Genomic DNA, 25,850 nt, shown 5'->3' on the forward strand with positions numbered 1-25,850 from the left:
AATTTTTTTTAATATGAAAACCGTGTTGTTTTATGTAAGACAATGACCTGTGTTAGATATAAAGTAATGCTGATATTGTTAGTGTCTGAAATATCATGATGCCTATGATTTATTTCAAAACACTTCAAACCCTCTCCCCCGAATTAAACAAATATGGCAAGTTTTTAAGAATGATTGTATTTAGATGATGGATACATGGGTGTGCTTCACTGGAGAGGACACTCCAGCGTCATCACAAGATGTCGATTCAACACGGGAGGAGACAGATACCGTGTCACTACTGAGTTGGACTGCACAGTCATTCTTGGCGGTGCAGATAGACTCTTAAGAAGCTACACCATCGTCTCTCGAGACGGACGGCTGCCTATATACATGGGTGTGCAATGAGCTATTTTGTTTGCTGTTTCATATGTTTGAAAATTTTTATAACAAGGCAAAAACAAAAACTGTAAGATACCGTTTTTCACCCAGAGATTCAAAAATGTTTAAAAATATTCTGTGTTGGCAAAGGTATAGGGAAATGGGCACCTTTATAGACTTTTAGTGGGGAGTATAAATTGGGACAGCCTCTTCAGATGGAACTTGGACAAAGACATATTCTTTGATCCAGCAATTCCATTTCTAGGAATTTATCATACAGATTATTCTCAAACATGTGCACAATATATATGAATAAGTATATTTACTGCAGCATTGTTTTTATAACAAAAGATTAGGAACAGCATATATGGCCACTAATAGGAGTTGTTAAATTTATTATGGTGCATCTATACAGTGTAGCCTGTTATCAAGTATGGGGTAGACCTGTGCTGATAGGAAACTCTTTCCAAGATGTATTGCTAAGTGAAAAATACAAAGAACAGACCAGTGTCTATTTATTTATCACTGTATCTCCTGTGCCATTGAAGTGCCTAGTGTGTAGTGGGTGCACAATCAATATTTGTTGAAGGGATGAATACATATTGACTGTGACTGCTGAGCCTGGTTCCCTGGATAGATACATCCGGCTGAAGTCACAGATAGGGGACAGATTTTCTACTTTGATTAAATTTCTAAGGCTTTACTCCTCTGAAGTCACAGACATTTGGATTTTCTCTCAAGACACAGCATATCCTTCTTTGCACAGTCAAACTGTGAACGACAAGACACTTTGAAAAAGAGAATTTGCTAAGTGAGGGAGGCTTAATGTGGCAACTGGGGCTTAACAGAAAATGTAGCTCCAAGCTTCCTTGGCAGCCAAAGAAAAAAAGAAACCAACAGGCCACGGAACTTTTGTTATCTGGTAGGAGGAAAGCCACTGATTCCTCAAGAGCCATGCTTATCAGTGCGGAGAATGATGTGACCAGAAGTGCTTGGTAGCATGACTTGGTGGGGTTGGAAAGGGGGGTGGGGTGTAGAAACTAAGAAGCTTATTTTCCTGGTGCAACTATTTGCTCAATGGTAAATAGATTAAAGCAATATAGTAATGGAAGCAATGGTATATTAAGAGACTTTATAGAAAGTTTTCATGAACGTTTAGGATAAACTATGTGACAGCAAAGGTGTTACAGACTTTCTTTGGGCTCCTCCTGGTGTGCCTCAGTTTCCTGGGGTGAAGATGTGACCTGGGACCAATGATTTACACTTATGAGTTTTGACTTCCGCATCTGGGAAAAGGGATTACTGTGCAGATGAAATGAGATGATGCATGTAAAGTGCATGGGTTGATAAATGCTTGCTGCGCTGCTGTTTATATGTTGGCTTGACCTCGTGGCTAAGAGCATACTGGCTAAGATTCTAGGGCCAGACAGCCTGGGTTTAACCCTCAGCTTCTCCACTTACTAGCTAGGTGACCTTGGGGAAGGTCACTTAGCCTCTTTGTACCTCAGTTTCCTCCTCTGTAAAATGAGTCTTACAGGATTATCCTGAGAGGTAAATGAGTTGATATTTGTAAAGCCTTTAGAACAGTGCCTGGGCGCACAATAAACCAGTTTATTCCCTTCTGCTCTTAAAGGCTCTTCGGGAGAAAAGTTACAAAATAACAGCTTCATAGACAGACAAGTTATTTCCAGACTCTTAATTTATAAAAGAAATAGATCTCTATAACTAGTTGTCCTAAAGAAGAACTTGCTGCTTAGAAGATCGAAAGGCAGAATGCATTTACAATGAGGGAATCATCGGCAAGGGACTGGCCAGACAGGAGCTACCTGGGGGTCATGGCCCACTTCCCCATTGCTCCACGCACCCTACGAGGGTGGCTTGCTAGCACGGGCCAGGGGCGGGCCAAGGGAGGAGGAGGGAAGGAGCTCCGGGGATCCCCTCGCTCCCTCCCCCACTCGCCCAGTGAGTAATGACATTGACGGAGAGGGGAGGAGGGAGCGAAGGAGAGGGGCAGGCTCCGAGAGGCCATGTGATGCTGGGTGAGAGAGAGCCAGCCTCCGCCGAAGCCTCCTCCTTTCCTCCCTCGGATTCCGGGCTGTCATGGCGACCCCCAACAACCTGACCCCCACCAACTGCAGCTGGTGGCCCATCTCGGCGCTAGAGAGCGATGCGGCCAAGCCTGCGGAGACCCCCGACGCGCCCGAGGCTGCCAGCCCCGCCCATTGGCCCAAGGAGAGCCTGGTTCTGTACCATTGGACCCAGTCCTTCAGCTCGCAGAAGGTATGGCCAGAGAAAGCAGGAGGACCGGATGCGCCTGGTGGCCAAGAGGCTTGGGGGAGGGGATCCCGGAGGGCTTAAGGGGTCTGAGGATGTGGGGTAAGACGGCGGGTGGAATCTGGGGTTTCCGGGCCGGAGTATGGGAGAGGCCGGGCTGCTCTCCTTGGAGGCGACTGGCCCTGTCTTGGGCCCCAGGAGTACCGTCCCCAATTCTAGGAATATCCATCCTCTTTCCCTCCCAGTCTGCTGGAGGGCTGAGAAGAGAGACAAAGGCAAGGGGAAGGGAATGGGCATTGCTGGGAAGGCGGCCTCTTGGAGGTAGGAGGAGCGCTTCCTGGGGTCCAGCCCCCAACCCCGGTAGCCCTCCCTCCGAGTTGCTGTCCCGGATACTACAGGCCTTCGGGTCTCAGCTCCTCGGCCCCTCTGCACTGCTGGGGGCCTTCTGGCTTGGAGGGTCTGTCTCTAGCCCACCCCCTCCCCCTGGCTATAGAAGGAGGGAGTTAACTCTTCTTAGACCAGCCCAGACAGACGTAAAATCTGTATTTTACTCTTAAAGGCACACAGGGCCTCTTGGTCATTTCTCAGACTCAGAGGAGCTGAGGGTTAGTTGGGGATACAGCCTGGTGCTGAGTTATTGGGGTTCCCGCTTCTGGGCACGAGGGCCCGGCACTGCGCCTATGAAGACAGGAGTGTCTGCCTCTAGGGGCGCAATCTCTCACCCGGGCGGCTGTCCTGTGTGGGGGGCACGGATTCAGCACCATGGCCAGGGCCCAGCTTTAAGGCCCATTGCCTGTCTCTGGAAGATCCTCTTGTTCCCTTCACGCATTTTCCAGATGGGGAAACGGATTCTTTAAAGAGAAAGGACCTTGAAACCAAAACATTTGGGTTTGAGGCTCGGTCCAGGCTCAGTTTTATATTCTGAAAAATGGGATAATAATAATAATAGCTACTTATAATACCAGCCCCTCTCAGGGTTGCTGTGAGGGTTGTTGAAGAGGCGGTATAACTTACTGTTCTAGACTGGCACTACTCAGACTCGATCGTGCCTTGGAATCCCTGCATAATCCTGGTTAAAGCACAGACTGCTGGGTCCCTCCCCCACCCACTGAGATTCTGACTCAGTATTATGGCGTGGGACCCAAGGTGCTGCATTTCTAACGAGCTACCAAGTGATGCTGATAAAGCTGGTCCAACAGTCTCCATTTGAGGATAGACTCTGAGGCCGGATGATCCCCAGTGAGACTGCCATCTTCCCCAATAACTTATTATGGGGCTTTGGACAGGTCACTTTGCCTCTCCAAAGCCTCAGTTTTATAATCTGTAAAATGGAGCTAATGGCAGTACCTTCCTCAGAGGGCTATTGTGGTGGTGAAATGAGATGATGCACACAAGGTGCTGATGGCAGTGCCTGGCGTGGCGTCAAGGCTCTGTTGATAATGGATGCTATGGTGTGGTTAAAATACTAAGTGGAGGAGAGGTCAGATTAACCTAAGTCTCACTGGGACTCATCCATAAGTTTTACACAAGTGTACTGAACACCTGTGTGCCCAGTTTTATGCAAGTTGTTGGGTGTTGGGGGTTTGGAGATTAATCAGCCTTACCTCCAGGTGTTAGTATCTCCTCCAACCCAGAACCTCAGGAGCCAGGCCCCAATGGTGGGGACTGGATGGGAGGCAGAGGGTTCACTTCTCATCCCCATCTTCTGGGGGAAACCCCTCCTCTTCCCTGAATGGAATATTTTCTGTTTAACCTGAGCTCACGGAGAAAGTGGCCCCCTAGTCTGGGATGGAACCACCCACTGCAACCCATTTGTAACCAAGCCTCTGACTAAGCTAGCCTGAGCATCTTCCTGCTTTCTCTGCCAGGGCCTCCCTCCTGCCCAGGGGCCCATGGTGGGTACTAGAGGCAGCCTAGCCTGGCAGAAAGGGCATGAGCTCTGCAGTCAGTCCTGGGTTCCAGTTTCACCGAGTGCTACTGGCTGTGTGACCTTGGATAAGTCACTGCACTTCTCTTGCATCAATATTCTCATCTGTAAAAGGGGAATTTTGCATCCTACCCTGAAGAATTCCTGAGGAATTGAGAGGAATGGACTTGTGTTAACTATCTAGCATATAGTAGGAGTTTAGTAGGTGAGTTTCCTCTCATCCTTTCAGTCCCAAAGGGCCTTATCTGCACACAGGGAATAGTTTCCCATGTGGAGCATGTGAGAAGCCTGTCCTTAATGGCACAGGAACTATTAATAGCAGAAATAGCCCACCCCCAGGAGTGATGGTGGCTCCATGAGCATCTGGAGACTATTCCAGAGCCAGAGGGCAGCAGGACAGTGAGGGGTCCAGAGCCCAGACTCAAAGCCAGACTATCCAGGCTTCAATCTTAGCTCCACCACTGACCAACTGGGTAATCTTGAGCAGGTTGCTTAACCTCCGCACCTCATTTATCACATGTGTAAATTGAGAATATTAATAGCAGCTCTCTGATAGGGTCATTGCAAGGATTCAGCAAATGTATCCATCTAAATCACCTAGCACAGCACCTGGCACATAGCAAATACTCAGTAACTGTACCTACACTTACATTTACAACTCTGCCACTCCCTAGCTCCATGAATTTTTGACCTTTCTTTCTTTTTAATCCTCACCTGAGGACATGCTTTTATTGATACAGAAGAAGAGGAAGGAGGGGGATGGAGAAAGAGAAAGAGAGACATCAGTGTGAGAGAGAAACATCTATCTGTTGCCTCCTGTACGCCCCCCAATTGGGGATTGAACTTGCAACCTAGGTGTATGCCCTCACCGGGGACCAAACCCGCAACCTTTTGGTGTACAGGACAATGCTCCAACCAACTGAGCCGCCTGGCGAGGGCTTCACCTTTCTTAGGTCTCATCTCCCTCATATGCTTAGGAGTATGCAGAGGGTTATGAACAGGGTTGTGAAGATCACATGATATTCACAGTCACACACTTAGCTCAATGTCTTTAAAAACTGCACTCTAATAGTGAGCTTTCAGGCACCATCATAGGCCATCATTTGGGGCCACAGCGCTCAGAGGAGGCTCTCATTGCATGGTGGAGATGTTAGGGTGCTTCTGAGGCTATTCCTGCTCTTAGCCCCTTCTCCTTTGGGGAGGTTCACAGGAGCAAAAATTGCAAGGAGTCAAGACACCAGCATTCTTGTGCTGACTCTCCCACTCACTGGCTGTGTGACCTCAAGTAGGTCCTGACCCTCTCTGGTTCTCAGTTTCCACAACAGGAAAATGGACTAGATGTTTGATGCAATTTGCCTCCCTCCATTGCCAGGTGGGAAGAACTGCTTTACTTCTGTGTGCCCCCAGCACTCTGAGAATCCTTTTATCCTCACACAAGGCAGTTTTTTAAAAACAAGATTGCTACTTACTAGCTGTGTGACTTTGGGCAAGTTACTATCTCTCTGCCTGTTTTCTTTTTTGTAAAAGGAGCATAATACTAGTACCTACCTCATTAGATTTTTGCAAGGATTATATGAGTTAATATGTTTAAAGATCTTAATACAGTTCTATGTATCAGTTAGCTATTATTATTGTTGTTCTTTACACTGGGGTGAGTTTCTGAGGACCATTCCCGGCTCCCTGCAGCAAACTTGGTTCCAGGTTACCCCCATCCTCTCAGGATCTGCCCTTGCCTTGGATGTACCTGTAGGGAGCCCCTGGCCCAATCTTCAGCCCCCAAGAGTAAAGAGTCCCAGGTCTGGGTCCTACCGTGGAGCAGTCTTGACATCCAAGAAGGAGCAGTTCTCCCAGAAGCCACCTCCCAGATGTGGCAGGAGGGAAGCAAGTGACCTCCACCTCTCAACCTAGCCTTGCCTTACAAGTTCTCGGGAACTGGCCCCCAGCACTGTCTATACTGCTGCACTTGACCATTTACCTCACCCCCAGGAAGCCCCCAGGTAAAAACTGTGATCTTATCACTCTGATTAGAAGCCTGCAGTGGCTCCCCAAGTCACTCTGGGAAAAAGCCAGAGTCCTCATAATAGCCTCAGGCCCTACTGCAAGATCCTAACCTTGCTTTGGGTCATGGATCCCTCATCAGTCAGGGGAGGCCTCTGGACCTTTCTCAGAATAATGCTTTTAATTGAATAAAATAAAATACATAGGATTATTAGATTAGAAAGGAAATGAATCATATTGAAGTGTAGCTATTGACATATTTTTAAAACAAGTTTGTTATATAATGACATGTTTCTATATTAACCCATTATATAACACAATCTAGTGGCAGGACTGATAACTACTGTGATGCTGAAGTCGTGATGAGTGTAACTGCCACAACTGTGAAGTGATGAAAATATCTGCTTCCTAGTGGTGACAATATTCCAGGCACTGCTAACACTACCGTGCTTTGTCGCCTACACTCATAATTGAAGGAAAAGCTAAATGTCAGTTTGAGATTACTGAAAATAAACATGTAATTTTCCCATCCTAGTTCAAGGACTCTCTAAATTTATTCATGGACCCCTGGGTCTAGGAGTCTCAATTATAAGTTCCTGTGCACAATCCTTTCTGACCTCCTCCCCTCTCCTCTCCCCCTCCCCCTGTCCATCCTGCTCCAGCCACACTGGCCTCCTCACACATGTCTTTTTCACTGGCTGTCCCCTGCCTGGAACAGTCTTTCCCAGATCCCTATGTGGAGCACTCCCTCACTTCATTCAAAGGTCACCTTTTCAAAGAGGCCGGCCCCAATAGATGACCCTATTTAAAATTGTCACCTGTCTCCCTGATACCCTGGCATCCCCAATTGTACCCTGATGTTTACGTTTTTTTTTTGTTTTTTTTCTGTTGCACTCACTGTCTTTTGACATATCCTATCATATTAACTGCTTATCATGTGTCTGCTCCACTAGGATGTCAGCTTCCTGAGGGCAGGGGTTCTGGTTCACTGACTCCTGAGCCTCCCATACTTAGAACAGGACCTGGTGCAGAGTAGACACTTGATAAGAAAGAGTTAGAAATTGATGAATTTGTAAGCCATAGATGCTACATTAAAAAAGAAGTATTTGATTCTGCTCTAAAATATAAAGTTTACTAATTTAAAACTAAGGTATTTGAGATAAATAAAACTAATGCTCAGAGATTCTATGCGTCTTTTGCGAAGTCACACAGCAACCGAATAGATAGGAAGAGACAGCAAGCCAACCCATCACAGAGGCCTCAGAAACAAGGGCTTGGGTGAGGAGGGACAGTGCCTGACCATGACAATGAAGCACCAGTGGCTGAATTTCAGGCACCCACGAAGATAGTTTGCGCAGAGGTGGTTGATGTCTGGCCACACTGAGTGGTGACCACCTAAGTGTGGTTCAGCCCCCAGGAGGCAGAGATGGCAGATGGCCTTGGTAACTAGATGCCCTTCCCCTGGGCCTGGTTTCCTTCTGCACCCTCCGCCCCCGCAGGATGGCGCATGGCTCTGGCCTTCAGCTCAGCAAAGGAGATAGTCTCCTTGGCTGTTTGCCGATGTGACCCGAGGCAGCTCCAAGCAGGACTCTTATGCCTCTAAAGATAGTCCCCTCCCTAGGCAGCCGCCGCACCTGGAACCCTGACTGTGTGTCGGGGCAGGGCAGATGCCCTGCCAGGACAGAGGCCAAATGTCTGGACTTGCCAAGGGCAAAGGCTTGGTCTGGTTTCTCTTTCCATCCATTCAGAGGCCCCACTTGGCCCAGAGGCTGGGTGACTGGGTGGAGCGAGAAGGGAATGGGGAGGTTTGGTTGCAGTCAAACTTCAGCCTCAACTACTCTGGGGCTTCTCCAGGGCACAGTCACTACCCATGAGCTCAGATGTACACACACACAGGCTTTCTCACTCACGCACACTCAGTCATAGCCACACTAGTGCACACGCACTCACACAGTACTTGAATACTCACACTGGTACACTCACCCATACCCACACTCATGCACGCATATGCACACACAGGCACACACACACATTTGCTCACTCACACAGTTGCCACTCATGCTCAGGCACGCACACTCACACACTCACACACCCAGGCCCAACAGACGCCGCCCCCTGGGTGCTCACCCTGCCACAGTTCCTCCCCGTTTCTCAGACAGACCCAGCCGTTCCCTCCCACGGCCCTGTCTCCTGCGTGGTCTGACTCTAGTGTCAGCCCCCTGCAGGGCTGCCGCCCCTCGTTTACTAATGAGAAAGAGGAGGCTCAGGAAGGGGCTGTGATAGCTCTAAGGTCACACTGTACTGCCATGGCGGAGCCAGGCTGCAGAACTGAGCGCCTGCCTCCCAGCGCCATCGGCAGGACCTGCTTCTGGCTAAAGGAGAAAATGAATCTGCAAATGAGTGTTCAGAGTTCAGGTGCCAAGTACATCGCCCTTCCCACAGCTCACTAAATAGAAGAGGTTGTTTGTGTCAGCTGTGAGCGTGGGGCACGAAGCACTCTAGGACATCAGCCAGGGGTTGTGGGCAGTCTGTGAAGAGTGTGTGTGTTATGTGATAATAGTGAGGCTAGAAACCATGCATTAACCTCCTGTGCTGGGACTTTACCCGTCTCATCCCATCTCAGCCTTGGGCCACAGAAACTGGGGATCAGAGAGGTCAAGTGACTTGCCCAAGGTCACACAGCAAATAAACAGCAGAACCAGGCTTTAAGTCCATGTCTGTCTGCCTCCAAAACCTAGTCCAATGCAAGTAGCTAAGACACATTACCTCTATTGTATGTCAGGCACTGTTCCACAGGGACTAATTCTCACAACAGTCCTCTGAAGGAAATGTTAGTGGGACTCCCATTGGACAGGTGAGGAAACCAAGGCACACAGATTTAAAGTTATTTGTAAAGCCAAGTATCCAGCAAGTAAGTGCTCGAGGTGGGATTTGAACTGACACAGTCTGGAACCCAGTCCAACATACTGAACAGGACCCCATGCTGCCCCTTCTGGGTTTTAAACTCCTGGCATCCAGGAGGGAGGCTGGGGATGCCCAGTCCCCACAGCTTCCAATTGGGTGTGTAGGGACATTGATGCTCAGGACAGGTGGAGCCACTTGCTATCTTTTTGCTGGGGGACCTTGGATAAGTCCAGCCTCCTTTGTGAGTCTCAGTCACAGGAAGGGGACAGTTGGACTAAGTGATCGCTATTTTCCAGCTCAGAAGTTTTGGGTTGGGTCAGGATACACCCCTGCCTCAAGGATCTTCATTAGCTTCTAGTAACTCAAATGTTTGTCTGGGACCCCCTGGAAACATAGAGAAAAACTAAGGAGGGGGAAGACCCAGAACACCCTGGAAGGAGCCTCCCAGGGCAGAGAGCACTGATCTGGGAGTCAGTGACCATTGCTTGTAGGTATAGGTCTACTGCTAAATTTCTCTGTGACTTTGGGTAAGTTACTTACCCTCTATGGGCTTAGTTTTCTCATCAAGAAAAATAGGGAGATAGCCCCTGGTCTGCCCTCTTCTGGGAGGCTATTATGAGCATCCAGCAACCAGATGGGAAGGCATTTGGGGACAGTAAAGGGCTTGACAGATGTTGGCAAATTATTTTTCACCTCACTTTGTTTCTCAAATAATTTGAAAAATTGAGCTGATCAGGATAAGAATTTCTGCAAATTTCCTGGCTGATTCCACCCCTGAATGCCAGGCTAAGAGTCTAATTGTGATAATGATAATTGTGAATTGAGTGCCATCTATATACCAGACGCTGGATTGGTACTATTAATTCTTTCATTTTTCAAATAAGGAAGCTAAAGTTTAGAAAGTTTAAGGAATCTGCCCAAACTCACACAGCATAACTGGGATTTCTATCCCAGGTATGCCCAGCTATGAAACTCAGCCCTGCTACTGCCAGGCCCCAGGCCCCTGGGAGATAGATCCCCTCCCTCCTATTTAGGGGCCCAAGAATGGACTGGAAGAAACAGTGTCCCCACCCTGTGTGTGACCTCTGACCTCCCTCCCCACATGCCTCCTCCCACCTGGGCAGTGTGTCCCTGTGTGTCCACCCGCCTTCCCCGCTCTGACCCTGGCACGTGCAGGTGCGGCTGGTGATCGCAGAGAAGGGCCTGGCATGTGAGGAGCGGGACGTGAGCCTGCCACAGAGTGAGCACAAGGAGCCCTGGTTCATGCGGCTCAACCTGGGTGAGGAGGTGCCCGTCATCATCCATCGTGACAACATCATCAGCGACTATGACCAGATCATTGACTACGTGGAACGTACCTTCACAGGAGGTATGGCTGCCGCACCCACCTGGGGCCCTATAGGCTCAGATGGGGTCCCGAATGCTTGGGAAGCCAGGGGAAACCCACTAGGGCCATGGGTAAGGCCAGGTCTCCCCCAGGATGAACCACAAAGCTACATAGCCACAGATCGCCTGGGACCCACCAACCCCTCTCCCTGGTACTACAGAAAAAGTACATGGTCTAGATTCACCACCACCACCCCTAAAGCTTTGGGGCAATAGGCTCCTCCCCCAAGAAGTTTAGAGTCACAGGCATGATCATAGACCCTTGAGAGCCCCTTGGGCATGAACAGGACCTAAACTGCCTTCTAAGTCCCCGCAGGCAGGGAAGAGATCTTCCAGGGATGGCAGGGCACCAGCAGACCCAGCCCCCTGAGGCCCTGTAAGCATAGTTGGGGCCAGAGATTCCCAGGAAGCCCAGACACAGGCCCAGATATACTGGAGCCTTGCGGACAAGAATAGGGCCAATACCCCAGAACCCTATAGAATCCTGTCGCCTCCTGCCTCCCTCCCAATGGCCTTGCTCTGATTCAGGGGCTCACAGCTCACAGCAGAGCCTGAAAACAACAACTGGGAGGGGATCACAGCCCAGACATGCACTGTTTGAAATGAATGTGAATTAATTGCCGACATTTAAAAATCAAGGAGGTTTAAAAAAAAATTAAAAATTAAAAAAAAAAAAATCAAGGAGGACCCTGACAAGTGTGGCTCAGCTGAGGGTTATTCTGTAGAGTGAAAGGTCACCAGTTCGATTCCCAGTCAGGGAAGTTGGGGCGCCACAGGTTGGCCCCCTGAATCAGGGGGCGGGTAGCCAAGTTGGCCCATGACCCTGGTCCAGCCACTGGCTGTGCCTCACAGAGAACGTGGTGGCCCTGATGCCCGAGGCGGGCAGCCCACAGCACGCGCGGGTGCTGCAGTACCGCGAGCTGCTGGACGCACTGCCCATGGACGCCTACACCCACGGCTGCATCCTGCACCCGGAGCTCACCACGGACTCCATGATCCCCAAGTACGCCACGGCCGAGATCCGCAGTGAGTACCCGGGACCCCTCGCTGACCCCCTTCTTTGCCCACCTGCTCCCTTTCAGTGGGAGTCCTCTCTCCTCTTCTTGCTCTCTCACTAGTGTGTCTCCTACTTTCCTTCTTCTCCCTCCTTCTCGCCTCCTTCCTGTCTTCTGCCTCCCTCTATTAATATCTGTGGCTCTCACTCTGGGTGCTTCTCTCTCTCTCTCTCTCTCACTCGCTTCCTCTCTCTCTCTGCCTTTTGCTTGCTTTCTCTCATTCCCCTCCCCTGCCCCTTACTTTTGTCCTGCAATCCCACACAGAGGCTACAAGGTTACTTGCCTCCCCAGAGGCTTCTCTTGTCCATGGAGAGGTGGGTTACCTCCCACAGGGGTCCCAGCCCCAGACTCCTGGTGTCAGGGCCCAGGCAAGGCAAGGCTGTGGTTGGTGGCTCAGTTTGGTGTCACCAAGGAGGGCTGCACAGATCTGGCAAGGCCCCCTGTGGGATCTCTGATTTCTGATTCAAGCATCACCCATGTATTGTTAGCCTGGCTGTGCCCACGGCCTCGTTCATCCTTTTGTTACCAGCATCCAGTAGGTGGGGGTTGGATTAAATCAGTGTATCCATCAACAAGTGTTCACAGACTTCTGTCCAGGCTCTGTGCAGACCCCGGGGGGGGGGGGGGTCTGCAGACAAAGCATGACGATTCTAAGTAGATGACAGGTACCCAGTATATGGTTACTCCCCCCTCTCAAAGGAATGAGGCTGATGTTCAAAGGTGGGAAGGGGACGGGTTGTGGAACTCGACCTCATTCCATTCAGTCAACAATATTTATGAGGTTTTTTATGACCCAGGCCCTGGGAAGGGGGTTGGGGACTTATGAGGAGAGACGCAACTTCTCTCATCCCAGGGTCACAGTTTCGTGGAAGCGGAAAGGCAAGTGGCCAGGTAATTACAGTGTGGAACTAAGTGAATTTGAACAAACTCGCAAGGGCAGTCTGGCTCTTTATATCAGACATAGAAAGGACCACACCTTGGAGGTTATCCTGCAGTTATGCTTGGATATGTGCACCAAGAAGTATGTACAAGGATAGTCATTGCAGCATGAGAGGTACTAGCAAGAGGTTGGAAATAACCCAGCTGTCCTTGAATTGGGAACTGGGTAAATAAATTCTAGTCCTCTCATGCAATAGAATACTGTGCAGCTGTTTAAAAAAAAAAAGCATATGGAATGTTCTCTAAGATATATTAGTGAGTAGAAAAAAGTGAAGACAAAAAATGCATCAGTGTGCTATCATTAATATATTTAAAAGGAGGTTAAATGGATATGCAAGTACTTGCAAAAGTAAGCAATGTTTTGGGAAGGAGGCATGAGAAGATGCCAGTACTGCTTGGTTTTGGGGGAGTGGAAATAAGGGACTACACGTTGAGAGGAGAGAGGTTTACTCTTTCCTGTGCATTATTTAATGTTGTTTGAATTTTTAAACAAGTATGTATGCATAATCTGCTCAAAACAAAACTGTTTAAAATTTTTTAACCTAGTATCAATGTTATGATAAGGAGGCTGTGGGACAACAGAAGATGCCCATCCCAACCTCTGGGGTCGTGGAAGGATTTTGAAGTACAGCCATGTCCAAGGATGACCAACATCCAAGGATGGAGAAAGGGAAGGAGAAGGAGAATTCTTTCAGATTCAAGAGTAGGAGAGGGCATGCTGTGTCCTGGGGACCAAAGGGAGTTTGGTGTGGCTGAAGTGTAGCCCAAGGGGGGTGCAAGTGGTCATGGTGTGAGTCTGGGGAGTAGGTCTGGCAGAACTGGAATTTTACCAAAAGAGCAGTGGAGAAAGAGTGATGGAAAGTGACATGATCAGATCTGCGTTTTACAAAGATCACCCATCTGGGGATGGGCAGGGCAGTTAGTGGGTCCTGACTGTCATGTAAGTGAGCAATGATGGTGGCCTGGACTAGAGGGAGGCAATCCCTAAGTGGTTCTGGAGGCTGGAGTTGCTCCCCCTTCCTACCCTATGCCATTTGAAGGTGCCTGAAAGGCAACGGAGGGTCCAGAGCAGGCCAGCCTGCTTCTTCCTTTCAAGAGGCTAAGATGATCCCAGGGCTCCAGCCCTGCTGGAGCGGTGTGGAAAGAGCCCATGGGATACAGAAGTCCAAGGTCTTTCCTTGACCTGGTCTGCTCCCCTGGAGTCTAATGAAAGCCATATAAGCAAATCCTTTGACTGGCAAGAGAAGGTGCTGTGCTTGACCTTCACATTCATAAAACATCAATGAGGCTTAATATAGCCCCAAAGCCGAAAGACCTGAGAATGTGTTTACTGGGTTTTTATCAGGCCAGGAGACAGGGTGGTGAATGGTGAAATCCCAGAAGGCAAGTACTGAACAACTTTGGTTACTTATTTACTCAGCCATTCCATTTCATTCATTCATTCATTCATTCAACACTCACTGAGTTCTTTCTCTGTGCCAGGTCTCTACTGGGTTTTAAGAGAACAGGGATAAATCTGACATAGCCACTGCTCTCCAGAAGCTCACATTCTAGTGGGATAAGTACATTAGCATCAAAATCTCTGTGTATACCAGTATCAGTTGTGCACTGCACAATCCATGGAGCACTTTTCACATAGACAGCAATGTGAATGGAGTTGTGCAATGGCAGCCCTGATTAGTGTGTATGCATTCTCTGGCAGAAATCTGTACAGTGTACACTGGAGGGCGAAGGCACTGAGATCAGATATAGAAGATCAGGAAGGGCTTCATGGTGGAGGTGGTATTGAGCTGGATCTGAAAGGGAGTTTTCAGGAATATAGAGGAAGCCTATTCTGGGAGAAAGAAGAGTGTGAGCAATGGCCTGGAGGTTTGGAATGGTCGGGCACATTCAGGGAATGTCCAGCCTTTGGAGTGGCTAAAATGTTATCATCTGGACAGGCGGGGTAACTCAGTGAAAGATGGAGTCAGTGAGGGTCCTGCTGGGTCTTTTAAGGCCCGTTGAGGAGCTTGGACATTATCTGAGAGCAGTGAGGAGCCTGGGATGGGGTTTAAGTGAGAAGTGGCATGGGCAAGTGTGTTTTGAGGAAGATCTCTCTGGTAGAAGTGGGGGAAGGGCTTGGTGTGGAGAAACTGCACGTGACGGGGGTGAGTCAAAATCATCCAGGCCGAAGATTAATAGGGATAATGAGAGGGTTGAAAGGAAGAAGGTAAATATGAAAAATATTAAGGAGGAAGAAGCAACAGGACCTGGGACTGATTTGGTGTGGGGAGGAGGGGGCAGGAAGGGTCGAGAACAACCCTTAGGCATCTGGCTTGGTGTAGAGTGTGTTGGGGGATGTTGCAATTTGGGGGGATGCTGCAATTTGGGGAGAACGCCAGGAAGGAACAGGGAAGATGATGAGATTGGTTGGGCCAGGATGTTTTCGAGAAGCTAAGGATGTCCAAATGGAGGGACCCAGGGGAGGGGGCAGAGCAGGACTGGGGCCCCACCACACCCTTGACCTGCCGTGTCCCAGACTTACTGGCCAAGAATCCAGAGTCCTGCCCCGATGAGGGAACAGACCCAAGATCTTCTTCCACTTAATATTTCCACCTCCTCTTGTAAAACCCATAGTTTACAGTTAGACTTTCACAGTTAAAGACTTCTGAAGTTAGAGTATAGGGCACTTTGTCTCTCCCATTAAGGATAATTCTCAAGGAGCTGACTTGAATTCCCATCATTGACTCACTTCCTGTCACCCTTGCCGTTTTGGCATCAAGGCCAGTTTTCCAAAAAAAGATAGGTTGTCAAGTCCCTAAATTTTCAGGGACATTGCCTCATCAAGACACCAAAGGTCTCTTACAGTTTTTCTTGTAATGAACAAGTTTTTCCTTGCAGGTGCAATGAGTGAGCGCTAGACCAAGAATCAGGCAGACCCAGGTTCAAAACCTGCTGTCATTCAATAGCATGGAACCCTATTTAGACCTCTGAACCTGTTTCATCAAGACAGAAGGGATTTGGGGGAGACACTCAGTGAAGTATGTATGAGTTTTTCCAAGTTTAGCATTATATTCATTTCTGACAAACTCCTACTCATCCCCAAGAGTAGTGTGGCTTCTTCAGAGAGGTTTATTGATGCCTGTGCCACAGGCAGGTGGCCCTCTGGGTCCCACACCATTCTGTCTGCTCTTCGTCACAGATCGACTACGCTGCATTGTTAGTAGTCTCCTTACATGTCCGTCTCCCACCATCCTGAGCGCACAGCAGGAGGGCACCTCGCCCGTCTGTGTGTTGCAGTCTGCTGTGCCTTCTAAGGGTTGGCTGTTTGTATTGTTCCTTCCCAGGCCAATGTTTGTGTGGGACCCACTCAAGTTTGTGAGGGAAGGGATGGGGTGACAGTGGGTGTCAGAAGGACATGGCCTTTCCTGTTCTTTCCGCAGGACATTTAGCCAGTGCCACCACGGACCTCATGAAACTGGACCATGAAGAGGAGCCCCAGCTCTCGGAGCCCTACCTCTCTAAACAGAAGAAGCTCATGGTGAGTGCGTCCAGGCCTGCTCCTCTTTCCCAGCGTCTTTCCCACGGAAAAGGATGACTGGGAGTAGCTGGTCCGAGGTAGAGCATCAGCTGATGACATGAAACGAGAAGTCCTTTGGCTTGCTTTTCCAGTCCCATCTCCTCTGTCGTTTACTGGCTCTTTGACCTTGGGCCAGCCACTGTCCCCCTGGAGCCTCAGTTTCCTCATGCCTTGGGGTTGTGTCCCTAAAAGCAGAGCCTGCATTGTACAGAGGTTCTTGGATGTTGAGGGAGTGTCCTGAGGAGCACCTGGTAAGAGTCAGAGGGACAGAAATAAAGAAAGGGCCAAGTTCACCTGATCCGACAGGGAGCTCTGGAACACAAGTGGCACCACAAAGTCGATCCACCTTGAGGCCAGGGGCCAACCTTTTATATCCTTGTATCAGTCAGCCATTAGCTACAGATTGCCTGGCGGGGGAGGCGGGTTTTGAAAGGTTGAAGGGTGTGGGATAACCTCCTGACTATTTCTGGGCACCTCCTCATTGGCCAAGAGCAATTCTCTGGAAAAGGGGCAGCTATGAGCCACTATCAACCAACCCTCCCAGCAGCTGGTGTATGAGGGTACCAGCCCCATGAAAGGGATCTGGGCAGGACAGCGAAGCTCACAGGAATGTTGTGAGCACCAGCTGAGGGTGCTTTGTAACAGGGGATATCTCGGGATATTTGGAGGCTGGGTTTGCAGGAGGGTGTTGGGCCAAGCTCTGGTCATCCCAGCTCTATGGCGGCCAACTCAGCTCCTCTGGCTTCTGCCTATCCTGTCCCCAGGCCAAGATCCTGGAGCATGATGATGTGAGTTACCTGAAGAAGATCCTCGGGGAGCTGGCCATGGTGTTGGACCAGATCGAGGCCGAGCTGGAGAAGAGGAAGCTTGAGAATGAGGGTGGGTACCAACCCTGGGGTAGGTAGGTGCTGGTGCCCATCCATCCTTCCCCACCCAGACCCTGACAAGTTCTAGTCTCCTTTTTCCTCCCAAAGATCTCAGAGGACCCCTCCCAGGTAGTTAGGATCATGGGCCATGGAGTTAGGCAGACCTAGGTTTAAGTCCTAGCTTGGCCACTTACTAGTTGAATGACAATGGGTCAGGTACTTCACCTCCCTGGACCTCAGTTTCCACCTATAAAACGGGGATAATAGTAAGACCTACCTCAGAGAGATGTTGAGAAATTGCGTGAAATAACACATGTAGAGTGCTAGATCAGCACTTAGCACACAGTAGGTATTTAATAAAGGCTAATGAGGATAATGAGGTGGTGGTGGTGGTGGTGACCTTCCCCCTGGTCAAGGATGTATTATGGCTTCTTTGTGCTGCAGCCAGACATCCAGGCTCACCCAGACTCTCTGACTTGACTGTTTCTGTTCTCAAGAGGCTCTTTTCTCTGAACCCTGAGCAGTTCAGCTTCTCTCCCACCTCTGCACCTTTGCTCCTGCAGTTCATTCAGCCGGGAGCACTCTCTCCACAGCACTCAGCTCCTTCTTCCTTTTACATCTTTGTAACAGCTCTTCTTCAAATTTCATTCCCATTGCTCTGTTTTAGGCAGGCTGTTAGTCTTGTCTATTCAACTACACAATTTATGGAGCCTGTGCAACTCTCACACACACACACATGCACATGCACACACACCTTCTGTGTGCCTATTGAAAAGTTGTGGAGCACAGTGCTCTAAAAGATGAGTGTAGAGTCAGACAGATTTGAGTTAGAGTTCCAGCTTTGCTGCCTGTCTTGTGCGACTTGGACAAGTAGTTTTCCCTATTAGAGCCTCAGTTTCCTCATCTGTAACATGGGATGACAATAATGCAACTTAAAACCTTAACCCTTGTTGCACTCTTGTGAAAATTAAAAACAGGGCCAGAGTTGACGGCCCTGGAGAATAGCAGGGGACACACATTCCTCAGGTGATCCTAACCTGAGGGCCTCCTGTAGCCACTCCTTGTTTTGGCCCTGAGGTCTTACAAGAGGAGGCAGCATTGCACTGCCTGATGGCCAGATGACTGGGGTTGTTCAATATGGAGAGGTGTGGGCAGTCCTTGTGTCCCTCTGGGCTGAGGGAGGCAGCAGGGGCCCAGGGACGTGGCTGTGGGTTTTAAAGTTCGGACTGGCTGGGCCCACATGGTCTCTGGTGCTCATTCACCTACCAGGGTGCCCTCAAACCTTCCTAGGGGGGATGCCCTCCACTTTTCTCCTTGTAGGGCAGAGCCCAGGATTGGGAGGTATTATAATGTCCTAGTTAAGACCCCTACATGGAGCCAGCTGCTGAGTGCTACCGTTTCCTGATAAGGACAAAGAGGACCAAATGTTCACTTTGAGACACAGTAAGTTTGAGATGACTTTGAGACACCCAAGAGGGGCTCTCACAGAAGCCATTACATAGTCCAGTGTCACTTTCAAAGGAGAGGTCAGAATTTAGAGAAAGAGATTCACACGTCTTCAGCACATATGTGGTGATTAAAGCCATAGAATTGGATAATTTCATCCAGGAGTGAGTGGAGACCAAAACAGGGATTGAGACCCGCTGTACCCATTATCTACTGCTGCGAAACAGATTGCTCCTGAACCTAGCAGCTCAAACAGAAAGCTTTTCTCATATCACACATGCTCTGTGGATCAGGAATTCCAGAGCAGCTTAGCTGGGTGGCTCTCTTTAGGGTGTGCGATACAGGCTGCAGTCAGGCTGTTGGCTGGGGCTGCAGTCAGCTGAGCTGGAGGACTGGCTTCCAAGATGGCTTATCCTCAGGGTTCTAACTAGACCTTCCAGTTCCCCACTGGCTATTGGCAGGAGACCTTGGCTCCTGACCACATGGGCATCTCGGTAGGGCTGCTTGAGTTCCTTTGCAACACAGCAGCTGGCTTCCCCTTGAACAAGCAATCCAAGAGGGAGGGAGAAGAAGCAGAAGCCACGGTGCTTTTTATGGGAGCCACTGTCACGTCTGCCACATTGTATTCTAAGGAATAAAACACAGCCCATGGCCAAGGGGAGGAGAATCGGGCTCCACCGAAGGGAGGGGTGTCACACCTGCCCTGTGGTTCTCCCACCCTGGGAGAGGGGGAGAAGCAGAGAAGACAACTGAGATGGGGTGGCTAGTGAGGTAGGAGGACCCTGTGTCATAAGCACCCAGAAAGGGTCTGGGAGTCTGCGGTAACCAAGGATAGGGAAGCGCCCCTGGATTTTGTCTCATGCCAAGAGCAGTTTCACTGGAGTGTAAGGGCAAAAGGCTGAAGAGTGAATGGGAGGAAGTGCAGACCACTCTTTTGTGAAGTTTATCTGTAGAAGGGAATAGAGAAATGGGTGGGGGCTAAAGAAGGCTGAGGGGTAAAGGGAGGATTTTTATTTTTTAATAGTAGATACAAGAGTGTGTTTTCAGGCTGGTAGAAACATCCTAGTGGAAAGGAGAAAGTAGTGATGCAAAGTCTATGAAAGGACAGGAGGGGAGTGGTCTAGGCAGGTCCCCACAGCAAACAGGGTGACCTCAGATGGATAACCGAGGCGGGCTTATTACAGGAACTGTTTACAAATATGTGGGCTGGTGTCAGGGAAACAAACCACAAGGAAAAGTGTGGTACCCTGGGCCTGAGGTGTTGAGGGGTGGGAGGAGTTTCAGAAACTGGACAAACTGTGTGGAGAGGGCCACCTGACAGAAGCTGTGACTTTCATTCTGGGGACGCAGCCTGTCCATGGTGATCCGCAGAAAGAAACCCAAGGGATGCAGGACACAGGCCTCACTCTCACCACCCTCCTATCCCCTTCCACTGCTCCCCACTGCCTGAACCCCCAGAGCGAGAGTCTTCCTTCCAGGCCAAAGCAGCGCAGAGAAGGGAGGAGAGTGGACCTAGAAAGGCAAAGGGGACATAGGCAGCATCAGATGGATGGGTGCAGAGGGCCTGGCCCTGAGAGCAGGTAGATCGTGCCCGCCGCTGTGTCAGGAGGTGGCAGGGGGCACCTGCACGTGCCTGGGTTTGTGGGCCTCGTGATGGGGAGTGAGGGCCTTCGTGTCTGAAGGCTCCTATTTTCTGTATGAAGCATGGGGTGACGTCAGCAGCTGAGAGAGAACTGAGGGCGTGAGGCGAGATGGAAGATGTGCTATTGTCTCCGCAGGGACGGAGAAGCGAGCCTGCTTGAGAACTATTGCAGGACCCAGCCAGTGCTAGTGCCCTCTTGGGCCTTGTGGTCATGAATTTAAAAAGTAACTGGTCAGCATAACCATCTCCAGCAGACTCGGCTGGCAGACTCAGAGAAGGCACATGATGGGGCGTGTGTGGGGCTGGGCTGGCCGAAAGAATGTGCAACTAGGGAAGGGGTCGGCCCTCTGGCGGCATGCCAGACGGCTACATGTGTCCCCATACATACTTAGTCATGGTTATCAGTGTTTGCCTACAAACATAGACATAGGCATGGACATTTTAAAATAGTGTCACACACATACATGCTTGTGAACATCAGTCTGCAGGCAAATAGCCAAATGTATGTGGGCATACACTTCACTTATATATGTGGTAGTCTTCACACCACATGGAAACAGACACCCATGTGTGCAGATATTCACACACATATACACAGTCAGCTGCATGGATTGGAGCAGACATACACACCATGTGTGGTGCAGACACATAGACAGATCTGCACACTCACCCAGGTAAAGAACGCACCTATCGAAAGGGGCCTGAGTGTAGGCGGAGAGACGTGCATACACCATGTTCACTTGCATGTGGAAAGAAGCAACGTAATGTAGTGGTTTACAAGCACAGGCTTGAGCCAGATGGCCTGCGTTCAAGTCCAGACTCTGCTCTTCCATTTACTTGCTATGTACCTGTTTCCTCAACTGTAAAACCGGGATAATAATAGCACCTACTTGATCAAATGGTAGTGAGGAAATTAGCACCCTATCCTGGTCTGTCACCCACCTCACAGGCTTCTTCGTGCGCCTTTGCTGGTTTTGCCTCGTTGCGCAGTACCTAAACCTTGGCGTGGCTCAGGGCTGTCCTCAGTCCTGTTCTCTGATCTGTCTGTGCCCATCCAGACTGTGGCCGGGACTCCCACCCCTTGGTCCTGCCTCCTTTCACTGCCCCTCCCCACACCACGCTCACCGCCCCCTGCATACCTGGCAGTGGATCCCTGGTCACCCCCATGAGCACTCCTGGGCCTGCACCCTCCACTCCCTTGCCCTTCCCTTGTTTCGTCATACTCACGCCGCAAAACCTCAGACCTGGCTCAGCCAAACGCTCCACCTGCTCAGCACCTGCACCTGTGAACCTCAGTGTGGCTGGAGAAACACGCGAGTGTACTGGTTTCTCTTGCTTCTTGGACGGCCTTCCTGCTGCCCTAGGCCTCCACTGTCCCCTCTCCAGATGACTCCTTAACGCCTTCTCCTTTCTCCTCAACCCGCCTACCGCTTTGCCCACACCCTCCCTCTCAACTGATCCCTTTCTTTCTATATCCCAGAAAACAGAAGCATTAGGGAGAGGTTTTCGCAGCTCTGACCCCCACCACTGCTTACCCGCCGGCATTAGGGTCCACACATCACTATATTTTACCAATTCTAAGACGCGTTTTTGTGAAATCACACCTTAACATCTCTGAAACTGGACTGTTTCTCACAACCAATAGCTTAATCGGCATCACTTGTTTTCTGAAGGATGGCTGTGTTAACATTTGACAGCAACTTCAATTTAATGAACTATGGTATCCCGCACTCTGTCTTACTACCAAGGATGAACTGTCCTCAAACTAGCTAAGACCAGTCCTTCCCTTGTTTCCTAGATGCCACTCACGTTCAGCTACTTGAGGACAGCCCCTCGGTAATTCTCTCCACTCTCTCCTGTAGAATCATTTCTTCTTCTCTGCCAGATCATTCCCATCCACATGCTGGTTTTCTCCTCCTAACTTACAAAACCACTCTTAACCTGTCTCAGATGATGAATGCATCCTTTCCAGCACAGCAAAACTCCTTGAAAGAGTGACCTTTGCTTGCCATCTCCAGTTCTCCTCCTCCCTTTCCCTCCTGAACTCCTTCCATCCAGGCTTCCATTGTCAGCACTACTCCAGCTGCTCTGGCCAAGGTCACCAGCTGCCAGATGCAGTCGCCGTTCTCAGGCCGCCTCTTACTTGACCTCTCTTTCCACAACACTTGAACACAGCTGAGTACCCCCTTCTCCTTGGGACACTTTCTTATCTTGGCTCCCACACACTTGTGGGTCGTGTCCCACCTCCCAGGCCGCTCCTTCTCATGGTCTTTCACTGATTCCTCCCGTTGCCCAGAATCTAAACATTGAAGTCCCAAAGCTCAGTGATTGCACTTAAGAAGTCTGTTGATTTCAAGAAAAAACTGACAGGGGTAGTTATAAGGATGTGGCAACAGTCATTAAAGTTGCACAGCAGTGCATGACCCCGGGGAAACACCATGGCAGGCAGACAAGCACCCGAGTCAGTGGGAGAGGAGGGAGTGCCTGGGGGTTGAAACACTGATCCCCGCTACGCCCGTCTCCTCTCTCTTCCACTCTAGGGCAGAAGTGTGAGCTGTGGCTCTGCGGCTGTGCCTTCACCCTCGCTGACGTCCTCCTAGGAGCCACCCTGCACCGCCTCAAGTTCCTGGGACTGTCCAAGAAATACTGGGAAGATGGCAGCCGGCCCAACCTGCAGTCCTTCTTTGAGAGGGTCCAGAAGCGCTTTGCCTTCCGGAAAGTCCTCGGCGACATTCACACCACCCTGCTATCAGCCGTCATCCCCAATGCGTTCCGGCTGGTCAAGCGGAAACCGCCATCTTTCTTGGGGGCCTCCTTCCTCATGGGCTCCCTGGGTGGGATGGGCTACTTTGCCTACTGGTACCTCAAGAAAAAATATATCTAGAGCCAAGCCAGGCCTGGGCTTGGTGTCTGACTGTTGGTGTCTCTGTGCTGTGTGACCCCCCAATGAGCTCTCAGTAACGCACTGTCTCATGAACACTTGGACAGCCCCTCCTTGCCCCTCGTTTGGAGTAATTCTATTGTCAGTGTGAAAACATTCCATAGTTTAGAAGTAGCCATTGCCAATGCCGTGAGTTGAAGCCACGGCTCTACTAAAACAGAGAGAGAGAGAACAGAAACAAAACACGAATGCCTTTTCTTTTGATTCAAGGCCTCAAGATAAAACTGTGGGGACTAGGTAGGATCTGAGGTGAGTCCCAGGCCATTTCACCCACCAGGGCCCAGATTCTGGGAGGTGCTGGGGGCTCAGAGGGCCTGACCCCTTGCCTCCCCTTCCCTCTTGCCCAGGGAACTCCTCCACAGGACAAAGCCAACGTCAAGACTCAACTCTTCTAAGTGGTACCTATGGGTGGGGCTAGAGACCCAGAGACCCCATGGGAGGCCCCTGAAGATCGGAAGGGACTCCATTCTTCTCCTGGACACGGACTGAGACAGCACTGGCTCAAGCCAAGGCAGTGGCACCAGCCACCAGGCCGTGACTGGGACCGGCACCGTGAGCACACCCTCACTCCTTCTGGATGTCATCAGTGAGTTTGGTTTGGCACTTTACCGATAATCCCTGAGGGCAGCATCCATCATCTCCTTCCCACCTGGAATTGATTTTTCCCACCATGTAAGGTGGACTTTCAGCAAAAGCCATGTGCACCATCTTAGAAGGTCAGTCCTGGCCAATGTGCAGGGGGGTCTGGAGGTGGGTGAACCCTCAAGTCCTCCCTGCCTCTGCCAGAGCCATCTCCTTTAATGCCCACCTTTCCCATCACTTGTGGGGCACGTCCCATGCCCCACCATGCCACGCAGGGGGATCTCTGCCTCTACGCTGCCTGCCCTGGTCTTGTCTCACTTTCCTGTGCCTTTTGCATGTTGGGAGAGGGTCTGGATGTCACTGCCGCTCATGCTTAGAAACCACTGAAAGCCCCCAATAAAGCATCCAGGAGAAGCATTTGCTTTCATTTGTAAACCTGTGTTGCCCACCTAGCTCTCATTTCCAAAGGCTGGGGTCAGAGTGGCAGAGACATGAGGTTCCAGCTCAGTGCCCACGAGGGCTAGCAAGTGCTGAGTTCAGGTCTCAGTTGTTGAAAGGGGGGTGGCTTCTGGATAGACTTTGCAAAGGTCTGCCATTGACATCAGCCCACCTCAGTTGGACATAGTACTTCACAGTTTACAGAGCATGTTCACGGCCATTTGCTCATGTTAACCTGTACATGGACCTTCAGGGGGCACCCAGGGGACATGCCCCACAATTTCCCCGAGGCGAAAATGTGTTAAAATGCCAAAGAACATTAAACCAAAAAAGTATAATCTGTGTAACATAAGGCATACTTTTATTCAAGAAGCTATGCCATCGTCTCTTGAGACGGACGGCTGCCGACGACGACTTTTATTTATTTTATAAAAATGTATAAGAACTTTTTCATCAAGATGAAAAAAAATAGCCAGGGCCAAGACAGGACAAACACTTAGTGACTGTCTACCCCTTTGGCTACTCAAACATTGACACAGACCCTTCCCACTCATAATTAAACTCCACTTAAGAATAACACTTTTAATCCTAAAAGGACCAACAGCTCTCCTGAAATGAGGATATATCTTCTCTCCAAAAATGAGACCCACAGATCCCCATGAGTCAGTGACATCACTCAGGATGATGTTGGATTCTCTTCTCATTCCACCTCTAGTCCTAGAGATCACAGGCATACCTCAATACACTGTAATGTAGATAAACAGACAGATAAAAATGTCAATTTAACCATCACCAACACTCCTTTATGCCATATACACACTTACATGACAAACAGGAAAGAAAATACTCATAGCTGCTTTAGCCCTCATTTCAGTAACCAATCCCAAGGCCATGATGATATTTATAATTTCTCTTTTTTCCATTGGCCATTCTATGTTCTTTTTGCCCTCAGCCGGAACCTCATGGTTGGGGTATTTTACTGGTGGAAAGGCTCAGACTTGGGCTGCTATAGTCCTCCATTAATCTTTTACTACTGGATGTGGAAGTTCAGCAGGGCACCCAGAGAATCCTTTAGTTCTCTTACACGGACTTCCATGCCAGCACTGTAGCAACAGCCCAATCTCCCCTTGGTGATCAGGACCAATCGCGCCAACCAGCAGAGGAACTTGCTTCTTTGCCTGTAGTTGCAGTGGTGTGAGGACCTCAAAACGGCCGCGTGGCAGTCTCAGCCTCTAACAATCAGTGGATTCCTTCACAGAGGCACTCCTTCCTTGAGAACTGTAATCACTAGCCATCCAAGTCCAAAGTTGGAAAGTGACATTTTTGTGAATGGGTTATTTTGTGCAATAGTGGAAGTAGTCCCTCCCATCTCCACCTCAGCATTGCCATGTTTTCTGCATGTGGGAGAAACGGCACTGTGATTGGTACAAAGTGTATACTGCATTCTGTAGACGGGACTCAAACATTGCAGTGTCTCCCAGCTGGCCCTATAAGGAAGGGAGTCTTCAGTAGGCCATTTCAATGTTCTATAAA

General features: G+C 49.8%; 1 protein-coding gene across 1 annotated transcript; it reads left to right on the forward strand.

Annotated features, from left to right (window-relative positions):
- The first annotated feature begins 2,353 nt into the window (after positions 1-2,353).
- On the forward strand, positions 2,354-24,296 carry GDAP1L1 (ganglioside induced differentiation associated protein 1 like 1). The gene is made up of 6 exons (XM_090286436.1): positions 2,354-2,640; positions 10,640-10,832; positions 11,702-11,875; positions 16,266-16,363; positions 17,167-17,281; positions 22,897-24,296. The coding sequence occupies exons 1-6, from the start codon at positions 2,461-2,463 to the stop codon at positions 23,238-23,240; spliced, it is 1,104 nt and encodes a 367-aa protein (XP_090142562.1). The 5' UTR covers positions 2,354-2,460; the 3' UTR covers positions 23,241-24,296.
- The last annotated feature ends 1,554 nt before the right edge of the window (positions 24,297-25,850 follow it).

The sequence above is a fragment of the Furipterus horrens genome, unplaced genomic scaffold, assembly GCF_987537825.1.
Source record: "Furipterus horrens unplaced genomic scaffold, mFurHor1.1.pri manual_scaffold_8, whole genome shotgun sequence".
In the NCBI taxonomy this organism is placed as follows: Eukaryota; Metazoa; Chordata; class Mammalia; order Chiroptera; family Furipteridae; genus Furipterus; species Furipterus horrens.

Bases quoted from the DNA above. Each gene is read 5' to 3' on its own strand.
- GDAP1L1 (XM_090286436.1), top strand. From the start codon at position 2,461: ATGGCGACCCCCAACAACCTGACCCCCACCAACTGCAGCTGGTGGCCC. The intron at 2,641-10,639 runs GTATGGCCAGAG...TGGCACGTGCAG, and splicing joins AGTCCTTCAGCTCGCAGAAG to GTGCGGCTGGTGATCGCAGA. The intron at 10,833-11,701 runs GTATGGCTGCCG...TGTGCCTCACAG, and splicing joins GGAACGTACCTTCACAGGAG to AGAACGTGGTGGCCCTGATG.